This window comes from Pungitius pungitius, chromosome 17 (assembly GCF_949316345.1).
Source record: "Pungitius pungitius chromosome 17, fPunPun2.1, whole genome shotgun sequence".
NCBI lineage: Eukaryota > Metazoa > Chordata > Actinopteri > Perciformes > Gasterosteidae > Pungitius > Pungitius pungitius.
The window spans coordinates 3,068,599-3,081,627 of NC_084916.1; the positions used below are offsets into that span (position 1 = coordinate 3,068,599).

The window sequence follows — 13,029 nt, forward strand, 5'->3', positions numbered from 1 at the left end:
AAGACACTGACTATAAAGATATCTGTTTAATTGTTTTACATTCAAATTATTTCAGATTTCTGTATGTCCATATTTCCGTTTGATTTTATTTCCGCTTACAGCAGTGGTAAAACTGATTAAATTGGAATTTTACAGCAGAACCAGAATTAAATTCACAGGGACAGAAAACAGAGTGTGTGAGAACCCGTCTATGTGTGTGTGTGTGTGTGTGTGTGTCAGACTGCAGCGGTGATGATCACGTGAGCATCAGGACCCCAGACGCCTGTGCCTGCATGTAACTTAGCCGTCCACCGCTCGCCTGCTGCTCTGCTTCCACATTCCCTTCCCTGCAGGCGCCTGAGAGGAAGCCTCGGCTTGAATCCCACCGTGTTCCCCCTGTTGCCATGGCAACGTGGTCCCCTCTGTTTCCATAGTTATAAAAGGCAAGAAGAAGCAATGGTGACTGGGCTTACAGAGACTGACACTGAATATAAAGGGAGGGCAAAACAAATAGTGAAAGAGAGTGTCCGAATTTCAATTTGAAGGGGGAGAAATGAGAAGGGAGTTTGTTAAAGAAAAGAAAGAGAAAGGGAGAGAGAGAGAAGAGTGAATGATTGTGCATAAAATGTAATGAATAGCAAAAAGGAATGAAGTTAAAGAAAGAGAGAAGAGGGGTTAATAGAGAGAGGGAGGGAGTGGATTTAAAAGAGGGCAAGGTTCAAAGGAAAGATGATTTTTAACCGATGCCGAGGGATGAGTGAAGTCATCCACAAAAAGTCACTTAAGAAAGATCAAGACAGGAAAAGAGAAATGAGGGATGCTGAGGACATTTAAATAAAAGAAAAGTAGAGTGATTGTTATACTCAGAGGCAAAAGCAGAGGAAAAGAGAACGAGAGACCCTAAAAGAAAGGAAAAAATAAAAAAGTGAGGGAGAGATGCAAGAGAACTTGAGGGAAAGAGAGCGAGAAGAACTCAAATGGGGGGTGTTGTTCATGTCAGTTATGCAACACAGAGGAAAGCTTTTAATGCTTTTAATGCCTACAAAGAAGTGATATGCCTTTGACACATGCCGGTTTATTCTTACACTGCCTTTGGGAAAACGGTATGAATAATGATTGAAATGGAGCAGGGCGACGTGGGTTTGGGTTTTTTAAATAGTGGAAAATCTGGTCCTCACACAGCGGTAAGAGATGACAGATTGGTTGCCAAAAAGTGGCGCTAATTTTGCTAGCACCGTTAGCTGCTAGCTGCTAATCCTGGGCTAGCAGCGCTAACTACAAACCGCTGGCATGTTGTTGGGACCCGTGTGGAAGCACAAGATGTGCTCTCAATCCTAGATGCTGCTCCTTTAATCACACCGCTGTAAAGTGGCAACTTTTTAATGTTTTCACGTTAATGCAACATAAATCTACCAATCTACCGAAGTAGATTTTAAATATACTGATCCGCTACTTATGCAAATAACATACTTATGTTGAACAATCGATGTAGTTCCCATACTGAAAATACTGCTTTCTTTAGTAACACATCTGACTTTGTTAACTTCTTGGTTTATTAGATTTGCAGAAGTCATTATCTGCATTCTTGGAACAATAGGGAATTTACCACATGCTTTCTGCGGCTGGTTTTAAATGTTTTATCTGCCTTTAATTGTTATTTCTAAAAGCTGGGCAAGGTGCAAATCCCAGACTTTACTAAGAATCCTTTTTCAAATGTTCTCAGCCAAATAATACACTAATCTGGGTCACACATCATTCATTTGAGCAATGACCAGCTCTTTGCTGGTTATTTAGGGCACTGAGCTCCTCTATTAGGCTGTAATTCAAACAAAAAATGCTGGCGTGGATAATCACATCCCATTGTTTGATGTTTTGGTCCAGATTTTTGTAGATGCTTAACTCCACAGCAACATTGAGGACAACGACAGGGTCATAGATGTGATCCTATTCAATATGTGGGTGGCGTTTTAAGGAGTTTTAGTTTTTACGGCTGAGGTCAGGGGAGCTCTGCTGCTGAGGCGTTGGTCGTGCTGATGTCTTCAGGACTGTTTGTTCTTTTAGCTTCTCGAAGCACATTTACTGTGCAGCTGGACTCTGCAGAACGCCGCCGACACACAATCCGATGCAGGCGTGTGCGTTCACAGACAGGACGACACACACTGCAGGAAGATGACAGTGTGAGTGACAGACTGAGGTGAGAGGTGACTCACACGGTCAGCATCCTTCATCTACCAACGTAGCACAGTTTCATTATTTTGTTAAGCATTACACATGTGGTGTGAATGAAAGAGGAAAAGACAACTTAGAAATGGAAGAACATGAACTAAAGGAAAAGTTATTAGTCACTCAGAATTTACTGTAATTTCCATCTTCCACCACTAGACGGGGATATAAAGGCTGGGGCCCGTGTGTTCTGTACGTTGATCCCGCCCACTGTTTCTCATTAGTTAACTAAATAAAACCAGCTTTGACTGTAATCGTATGATGCATAGTCCTGTTTGGTAAAAAAGTGTTTTCTGACGTTCTAAAGATGAAATGTCAGACCAAGGTTGCAATGACCTCTCCTTGTCTGGCATGTCTGTGTGTGTGTGTGTGTGTGTGTGTGTGTGTGTGTGTGTGTGTGTGTGTATGTGTGTGTATGTGTGTGTGTTGTAGATGGACACCGAGTCCACACCCTGCGGCCTGTTCTTCTCTTTTTTAGGAATATTTCAGAACTTTGTGCGTTGCGATTGGACAGTGTACATGTGAGTGTGAATGTGTGTGTGTGTGTGTGTGATTCTTCTGAAGTGTGTGTTTGTACTTCCAGTGAAGTGTGGCTAATGGGACTTGTGAGTCCAGTAAAGAAGGCTGAGTTGGGATGAGGAAACACAAAGACGACGTCAAAAATAAGGAAAGAGAGAAAATTAATACCTGCTTGTAGTTATTTCAGAGATTTCAAATTTCTGTTCCTGTGAAAGATTTCTTTTTTCTTTAATATTATTTATTTTATAGCCCTCATAAAATGAGTTACGGCAGAGCAATAGATTTTACAGGTATCAATTATATGCAGTTTTATTATATGCAAATGTCGACATGTGCCTCAATGATCTCTGTTTGTACTATAGGACCAGAAGCTGCATGTGCTTGACATAGCGCTTCACCTTAAAGTCATCTTCATGTGTCTGTATGGGATAAATGACAGAATCTGTAGACATATCAGTGAGTCTGATCTATGACCTATGACCTGAGGATGATGACATGCTGAGATTACCCAATGACGGCTGTGTTTCACCTAGCAGCACAGCGCTCACATGACTTTAATTCAATGTTAGCGATTTGAACACATTGTCTGTGTTCCTTGGTACGGTTATGGCACGTCTTCTTTTAAACAGCTGTGGGTTTACTGGCCCGCTAACAAGGATTGCTCTTGGATTCAAATTTTGTTTCCGTAGTTCTTTGTCATTTTAATACAGTTAGCTTTTAGATGGTCTGAGCTCCATTCATTCAGCTCAGTCATCCACAACTAAAACTTCCTCACACACAGAAACAGTGTTCCAAGTTTTGAAAGACCTCTGTTCATATTCTGACTATACAAGAAATGCATATGAGGCTTTGTTGAACGGATATTGTTTATTTATTTCATTTTTTGCTAACCGTCCACTGGTTTCACAGGCCTATAGGTGAAATACCCCAGCAGTACAAGCAGTATAGCTTTTGATTGTCGGGTTGATTGTCGATATCATTTGGATGTGATAGTAGAATTGTGCAAACGGTATTGACGTAAAATACCTAATTACTCAATGAAATGGATCCAAACAATGTCTAATGGACATGTGTTATGTTTCTGCCCGTATTTGGGTGGCTGCTTGTTATGTTATTGGCTGTGCTTAATAGTTAAGTAATACCAATTATATAAAGAAATGTTTTCTCCATTAAGGAGATCTGCTATATTGGATTCTCCATCGCTCATCAACTCTCTTTCATCTGCTTCTCTGACAAATAGCTACAATCATTTAAAGTTTTTCTCTATAATTTAAAGTTTAAATTCTTTGTCTGCAACAATAATAACGGGCCCGACACAAAGACCAAAGACCGACTCCTTATGTTACTTTTTAAGGAGAATTGATGCGTTTCCACATCTGGAGGTCAAAGCGAACCGCCATTTCCGGCGGTGTAACGTAACAAAATTGAACCGTTATTGATAATATAAGAAATAATACGACACGCGATGCTGTGAAATGGTTTTATTTGATATAGTTAATTGAATGACCATTTCAATTGGCCAGCCGATCACCGAGCCGCGTTGGCCAGCTGGGGGCGCTGCAGCTCCACTTCCCGGGGCAGCCTGTAAGCTAGCTGCCGCTACTTCACCGCCGGCTCGCGAAATTCCTGCGGCGGAGGTTCCTGACGCGGCCGATAGAGAGTAATGGAAGACAGCCACTGCGGGGGAAAAGCCCGAGAAACCTGAGCAGACGCGGGATAGGGAGAGAGAAACGAAGACGTACACATTCGCACCGAGGCGGAGACCGCAAAGCCTTGAATTGAAGCGGCCATTGCGGCGGGGGAAGCACGCTGGGAGCTCGGGCGGCTCGCCTCGGATCCGCAGGACGCCGACACAGCCTGGGATAGCAAGCCAGGGGAGCTCCGCTGATTTAGCGAGCGGAAACGGACACACTGCCCCCCTCCCTCCTCTCCTCTAGGGACTCTCAGCTGGGGTGTGAGGGATTTACTCCCTCATACACACACAGGAGGCCCAGAGGGCAGCAAGTCACCGGGTGGAAGCCGATATTAAAGGCGGGACTGGTCGGAGAAGACCCACCGAGTGATGCCGCTGTGTGTCCCCGCACGCATACGAACACGCGCCGCGGTAATGGATAAATAGCCTTTATGTAACCTTCATCCAAACATATTCTCGCGTTGGTGGACTCTTGGCTTTTGTTGTCCTTTTTTATTGTCTTAAGTACGCCCCCCCCCTCAAGGATTATCTAACCCCGCTTGGAAGCGAGGTACGGGGCTCTTTCTGTGCGTCAATGCATCGGATTCATTAGTTCCACGCAAGGTGGTGTTGGATTGGACGCCGGAGAGGAAGGAGCCGGGTCACTGCGGTAGTCTGCAGGCCGACCCCTCTCCACTCCCAAGCCGGCTCCCACATCCACCATGGCCGGGTTCACACCGGGGCTTCTGCCGACGAACCATTCGCAGGAGAAGGAGTTCGCCCAGGCGTACGAGGACGTGTTGGAGCGATATAAAGGTAAAGGTGGGGGTTGTAGGAGACGCTTTTAAAAATGTGCATCATTTTAATGTTCTTCGTAAAAATGCATCAAAATGAAAACGTCAAAGCCAAGTTTAAGCCCGTAATAAATAAATAAACTTGGTGCCGCTCGTTCACAGGAATGCAGGAGGAATATGAAAAGACTTGTGTGTGTCTGGAAGTTGATCCCAGTCAGCCGCTTTCATAACCTGGGTTGTTTCACTGTCGGGATAAACAAAACAGGGCTTCCATCTGTATCTCACTGTGGGCACAGTGCACGTCACATGCCCTGCAGGTTCCGTGAGGTCCCAGTGATCTCTGTGTCCGCTGTTTGTCCTGTAAACAGGATGTGTGTGTGTGTGTGTGTGTGTGTGTGTGAGAGAGATAATGGGGCCTCAGACAGCCTCTCTGATGGGACGCTGCTCGCTGATGCTGTCTTTTAAATGATTGATTGTTATGATGAAGTTAAACTCCTTGAGGATCGTTTGTGTTATCAGCAAAGGTTCACGTGATCTGCAGTTCTTCAGCCCCGACAATAAAGTATCTGTAAGACAAACGTGTCTGACCACAGAAGAAGAAGCAGCAGCCCCTCGGGATGAGATGCTTTCAGTGACACTTTGTTATGGGGACACACTCCTGCTTTTTGCCTTCTGTTGAAGGGAAGTGAAAACACGTGGCAAGATCTGGAACACATCTAGGCCAAAATATGCAGACGTCCTATCTGTAGCTCCAGCGTAACGCATCACTCGAGGGTCTTCGGTTCAAATAGCAGGTGCATGTTGAGAGGCTATGAGCTGTTAAACAGACCCAGCTCTATTTTCTTGGCACCCAGGGACATGTATTTCATGTTTCTAATGATTAAGTGGTAAATGGGTCAGGGTTCATCTGGAGGTAGTAAGGCTTTCAGGCCGTCTTGGCCTTTTGGACCCCTCAACACGGAACTGATCGTAGGTCAGGGATCGGAGTCTAGTGTTGTTGCAATCTATATGGTCAGTACTGGACAGTGATGAGTTTGTAAGTAGGTCTGTAGAAGTGTGGCTTTACTGCAGTCGGGAGAAGTAGGAGACCGAGTGACCCGACGCAGTAAACCAGCCCCTAAGCTCATACCTCTGTGCCCAGTGGACATCACCCCTCACGTCTCCTGTCCTTGGCTGTAACCCCGTAGGACCTGCTCTGTGTCCCCTGGAGGGCTTCCAGTACAGCAGGACCCGTGTTGCAGTGCGTCTCCGTCCTCTGTCCCTACCCCTGGTCGTCTTGTATTGTATGTATGTGTGTGTGTGTGTGTGTGTGTGTGTGTGGCTTTTTACCACCGGGCTGTTACCCAGCTGTGTGCGAGACGTGGAAATGTGAACTTGTCGTCCTGCTGGGCTTGTGACTGAAACCAGAGTAGTTGACACTAGATACGGCTTGAATAATTCACTGGCGGGGGGGGGGGGGGGGGGGTGAAGGCTGAAGGCTGAAGGCTGTTGGTGCAACAATGACAGGATATCTAAAGTAACATGGTCATTGGTGGAAAACCCCGGGAACTGAGTCAGTGGAAAACAAGATGGTTCAGAGCAACGTCCTATTTACTCTGTGTTTGGGTCATCTAAAAAGTGCAGCAAATATGACGGGTACACAACAGTCGATAAAAATCCCCTGCGAGCCAAATATAGGTCTGGAAACCCGGCAGGAAAGTGAACAATTGGGCCACAAAGGAACAAGATGGTCAGGAAGCCCTTTCCTAACGTAGACACGGAAATATGTGTGTATGTGCCATTTGGCTACCTCGCCTCTAGAAAATTCACTAGTGTACTATCAATTACATTTCATGGGAAACGTATTTCCCCCTGACTAAGCTGCTATTTGTGATTCGTCAAGAGCTTAATTCAATCACATTTATTCTTGTACAGCGCAAAAATCAAATTTTCCTCAGAGGGCTTTACAATCTCTAGACACGGGACATCCTGACATCTGCCCCCCACCCCCCTCATCGGCACAGGAAAGACTCCCCCTAAAACCCAGTTATTTAATAATCATACTCAAGAGGTCCCCCTCAAAGCCTCACTAGTGATTTAAGGAGGCAGGCGTCACATGGTCCTGTGTACTTGACACCTCCGTCTCCTCGTGCCGCGCATGATGCTACTCGAATCCAAATTAAAGGGACACGTTGCAACATAAAGTCTGTATATTTGAACTCTTCTCTCTCATTTTGACCTGCAGACCCCTCCCTCTGTGTTCCTGCTAATGCTAATGCAGCGAGTGGCTGCCTTCTTACCTTCATGACGCATCAAGCTTCTCTGTCAATCATTTCGCTTTCACAGTTAGTTTCATTCTAAACCTGATGATATACAATTTGAAATCCCAAAAGATAAGTTTATATTAAAGGCTGGTACTGAAAAGAGTAAAGTGTCATAATAATAGTTGGCTAATGATTTTCTTTTAATGGACTTCTTGATAAATCGGGTTATTGTCTCTGCTGTAATCAACAGCCTTTTAAACATGCTATTATTCACATATGAGTACACGGCATTGACCTCGCCATTCCACGGGAAGCGTCAGGGCAGCGCTTCCCGTGGCTCCACATCCGCGCCTGTTTTCCTGCGTGTCTGTATGTGTATTCTTCTGTGTGCGTCTTCTTCTTCTTCTTCTGTGTGCTTTTTGGTTCTTCTGTGTGTTTGTTTGTCTGTGCTACCGTACCTGCCTCTCTGGTTACCCACACACCCTGTGGACATACAAAGGCTGCGCATCTGCTGCTGCTTTGAACATTCCTTCCTTAACATGGACCTCTCCTTCATGTCCCCCCCCCCCCTCCCGCTCCTGGGCCCTCGAAGTCGGCACTGACGCTTCCAGGCTAGTATACGGGCAAAGTGTGGGCTGGCTTTGCTTCCACAATTGGTTATTTTGAGCAAGCGATCGCCGACACTGCAGGAAGTAAGAGGGAGAGGAGGCTTCGACTGGACTCTGGGGATTGGGAAGGAGAAAGGAGACAAACGGCTGAGCTGTGAATGCAGTTTGAGAGCAGAGAATCAGACATGCGAGCCGTCAGCATGTCTCTGCAGTCGGATCGTTACAGCTGGACTTCTCCACGTGGCCTAGTTTCCCCCCCCCGCCCCCCTCCCCTTGCTCTCCTCTCGCGGTAGATTGCTCCTTCTCCTCCTCCACCTCAATCGTCCAGCACAATCCCTGTGACTTCCATCAACACGGAGGATGTTTCACAGTCCCAGATTGACAGTGAATGTGTTTATTATTAAGCACACGCCCATCAGCTCTTTCATTTGCCGTCTCTGTCGTGGTTTTGCCTCCTCGCACATCGGCGTTTTTCTTTTCCCCTCAACCTCCCTCCCTTCTGTTTTCCTCACATTCTTACATTGCTGATTTGATTATCTCTTCATTCCTTTCCCTCCCTCCTCCCCTCCGTGATTCTCCCGATATGCTTCCTGTTTGGTCACATGCTCCTGCAGCACCTTGACTGTGTCGCCAGGGAAAACCGACCGCTGCCCGAGCTGGAGATGTTGGGCGCCGCTGTGCAGTAGGAGAGGGAGGGAGAACACGCCGACTCACACGGCTGGGACACAGAATTAGCAGGCTCCTTTTGAATGGTTTCAGACGTGCTGTATTTAGTGAGTGAAATAAACCGACTGAATCCAAAGGGAGAACTAGCATCTGCAGTTTGTATATTAGACTGAATGGAGAAATACTACTTACATTATACACATTTCATCTCAATGTTCAGCAGGTCTGACTGTTCGCCCCCCCCCCCTCCGTAGCCCTCTGGGCTCTTACATAATGAGAACCCCAGCTCATTTTTAGTAAAAGGATCAATGCGCTTCATTGTGTGTACCGAGCAGAACATCGTGTGAATGGTCGCACAGGCTGCAGCCAGCAAGTGTGAAATATTCATCCGGCCTATAAATGTGTGTGTGTGTGTGTGTGTGTGGTAACAGTGGCCCTCTCTTCTGTCAGCACCGCACAGGGTCCGTATTGATGACACACTGTACCAGTTGAAGGCTGTGTGGCCTCACACATCTTTTAAAAAAATCTCAGCTGGCGCGTCCCAGATGTTTCCGTGTTCAAACCGAGAGGGAGAAATGTCTGGAGGACGTATAAATAGGTCGAGAATATCAGTTGATGTTGGCATGCGTGACATCACTGTGTGTGTGTTTGCACACTGCAGGATCCTTGGATCTGCACCACGACTTGAATTGATATTAAGGCTCCGCAAGGAAGAACACACTGCTGTTGCTTTGCCCTTTTGTAATGATCAATATGACCACACAGCAGAGTCAGTCATAGGATATATTGGATTAAAAAACTATTTTCTCCTCCATTGAGGTCACATTTTTTTAAACCAAAACGTTGGTGCTTCTGTGCTCAGCTGGGGCTCCGTTCCGTCTCGTTTGGGTCTGCTCATAACCACGTCTCTTTTCTTGTCATGGAGGGGCCATACTCCATTTTGGATCTTCCACTCTTGCACCTCATCAGCTTCTCCCCTCTTCATTTTGAAGGCAGAATAGCTCCTGCTGGTCAAAGGAGGTAAATCTGACCCTGCATCATGCTGTCAAAGTGTCCTGATGCCCAGGGCCGCTGAAGCTGGAGTTGTTCAAACATGCAGGAAACGTTCTGCACAAATGTAACTCTTAACAAGAAAAAGCAGAAGAAGAGCGAGGGATTATAAGAATAGCTGAGGACAAACTTCTTGTTTTAAGGTTTCTTTTAGTTTTAGTATTGTGTTTGCTGCTCCTACCACTCAGGACCAACGTTAAGTTTCTTTACTCAGTAAATGGCTCAAGGCGTCCTGGCTGTCCACGTATGCCTTCATGTACAAATTGAGCCATGAACTTCCACTCTTCACACGCAGATCTTGGCCGACCGCAGCATCGGAGCATTTGGAGCTTGTTGGAGTTGAGGATTGTCGTAGTGATGCTGGTTACCCCGAGAGGGAGAGAGCGGATGTACATTTCCAAAACGTTAGACGTAAGACCCTTCCGTCTGTTTTTCCAAAAAGTGAGATTAATTTAGAGTGCAGTCAGTGACTGAGCTCTTTTGGAAACTTGATGGAGTAGCAGCAGGGGTGGTGCTTAGCAAAGGGTTTGTGCCTTATTGCAGGAAGGAGAGGTCTGTGTGTGTGTGTCATGTTATGTGTGCACTACACACACAGCCCAGGCCCCCTAATAACTGTGTGAACTGTCACTCCTGTCGGATTGGCCCTCAAATCCCGTCAGATGAAAGGACGCGCTGAGTGGCGCTGAGTGTCGACCTCGGCTTGTGACTGCGAGGAAAGTAGGGGGACTTTTAATGTGCTCCAGTTCCTTCAGCCTGTGGGACTCTCAGCTGACTGCACACTGACTGGGACACACACACACACACACACGCACGTTGACATTTAGAACCCCCCCCCCCCAAAGTGTTATGAGACAATTAACATGATTGGGAAGCAGAACAAACTCCAGGTCTGATTTCTTTCTCTAACTATTCATCTGCGTTCCTTAATATCTCCTCTTAACCAACTCAAACAATCATGGATTCCTGCTTTCCTCCGATTCAATATCTGTGGACTCCTGGAAGGAAACAATAAGCGGGATTGAATGATTTAAATAATACAAAGATCTGACTGATATATGATAAATAGTAATTGGTTGCAGAGTTTCCATTCAATCGGGCTGTGAGGGTAATCTACAGCAACGCCATGGCGAGGACACCGCCCCCGGTCCTTCCCCATCACAGTGAACCGGTTCACTACTACTGATGCTGGTGCTCCGGGGGGGGCGGGGCGGGGTCACCGTGGGTCCTGTGTATTCCCACGTGACACTGACATCCTGGAGATGGGGTAGAAGGAGGCGTGGCCTTTGATTTGATGGCTAGAAAGCAGAGAGAGAACATTTGGCTGTTTAACAGATGATTATTGATTTAAAAAGGAATAAATCAGAGTTGACAATAGATCTGCACCTACTGACATTAAACAGAGTGCTGTACAGCCGTGACTCCCTTCCCCCACGTGCAGATTTACTGCAGAGCCTTTTAAAATCCTAGAATCCCCCTGCAAGCTTGCAGCCTCTGTTGTGTCAGCAGTAATGTTTCCCTCGGGGAAAGAGCATGGATTCTATCCTTTGTTAGTGGAGAACAGGAAGTGATATCCTTTTAAATTTTAAATGGCCACGGTGTCAAATCTGTTTTAAATATGAAGCTATGAGCTCATTTGACAAAGCTGATGTGAAACGTTCAGCGTTAACGCTGTGCTAAGTTGCTACAGCTACCTAAAGGCCTGCCCCCCCCCCCCCCCCGGAGGCTGCACACAAAGGCTGCGGACAAAGCAAAATATAATTCCTGTGTCTTTATCCCCGGTGTCCGTTCACTCTTCACGGGCCAGAGCCAGAAACGGTCATATTTGAATACTTTTAAATAAGTTTCTACTCTTGGTACGTCTAAATTCTTTATTGCAGTCTCCTCTGTCTGGGCCGGCTGCATCCTGAGGCCGTTTGTCTTCCTGATACCATTCTCAACAACGCGATATCACAAGAACACCTGGATGGAATTGCTTCCTATTTCACCACTTGGACTCAATTGTGACCTGATTTCAGTTTTTGAGGTCAAAGGTCACTGATCATTAATTATACCAATTGCTCACAAATATCTAAAGGGACCAACTGATGGAGTGATGCCATTTAGAGGAACACTGACCCTGGTTCTTTCTCATGCCCTCCTCCTCCTCCTCCATCTTTCCTGGGTCAGTAGACAGAGCAGGCGCTAATCTCTTCCTCCTCCTTCTCTTAACAGGCTTTGCTCCTAATTGAGAAACTCTAAAAGTGTGTGTGTGTGTGTGTGTGTGTGTGAGAGAGACATTTTCTTTTCTGTCTCAATTCCCAAGTTGTGGAGCAAGGGTTGTCTCTTACTGGGATTGCGCTACAATCAGCTGTTCTTGCTCAGCTGGGTTGTCAGTCACCCACAGACCTGTCTGTCAGCCATTGATTTATTGAATAATTCATTTTGTGTTGGAGCGCATACAGCAGACGTGTGCATCATCAGCAGATGAATCCTTTCCACAGGACAACGCCCCTTTCCTTTATAATAACAATAACGTTAGCGTCACAGTGACCTTATTTAGTTGGCACGCTCTTATTTGCTGTTCATATCCAGTGACTGATTGGATGGCATGGGTATTGATTCTGCCCAGCGTGTGTGGGGGGCGGTTTGAAGTCCGAGATCAGACGTGATTGCTCCGGGGCCGACGGTGTCCGATCGATGGGCAGGTGACATGCTGAGTCGTGTCAGGTTCATCAGGCTAACAGCTGATGTCTGATGGAAGAGAAGGGGAATCGATTAGAAGTTGTAGAAGTAACTTCTAATCCCTTTTCTTCTAAATAACGCCTAAGTTTAAATTTTTAAGAAATGATCCCTGTTTTTATGTCCCAGCTCAGTGATCACGACAGCTTCGATTACCGCATTACTGGTCAATAAGGGTCAGATAAACCGCTAACCAACAGTGATATTTGATCATTATCATCATGTGTGAGTCGGCTTTGAATGTCAAAGTTAAGAGTTCAAACTATTCCAGTAGTGGGCCGATGGGTTGTGGGTCCTGAGTGGTCCGTTTCTGCATTTAAAGCTCACCAACGGCCTCATGTCGCCCCTGGTCCCTTTGAATGCCCACACGTTCAAGAGGGATGTTAAGTGTGTCAGTGTGTGTGTGTGTGTGTGTGTGTGTGTGTGTGTGTGTGTGTGTGTGTGTGTGTGTGTGAGACCTGGCATGTCCCGCTCCATCTGTCAGAGCGTCTTTACACCCTCTAATCACCAGACGTCACCCACAGAGCCCTGGAACCTGTGAGGCTGGAGACCCCCGC

General features: G+C 46.2%; 1 protein-coding gene across 9 annotated transcripts in view; it reads left to right on the forward strand.

The window, feature by feature from the left end:
* Nucleotides 1-13,029, forward strand: part of macf1a (microtubule actin crosslinking factor 1a) — a 152,924-nt gene that overhangs the window by 8,516 nt on the left and 131,379 nt on the right. For 2 of the 9 annotated variants that reach the window (XM_062558579.1, XM_062558581.1), the window contains exon 1: nucleotides 4,342-5,209. The exons of the other annotated variants lie outside the window; for them this stretch is intronic. In XM_062558579.1, coding sequence (XP_062414563.1) covers nucleotides 5,116-5,209 — 94 coding nt within the window. In that variant the 5' untranslated portion in view covers nucleotides 4,342-5,115. Of the gene's footprint in view, nucleotides 1-4,341; nucleotides 5,210-13,029 lie in introns of those variants that run through there. 9 annotated transcript variants of the gene reach the window in all.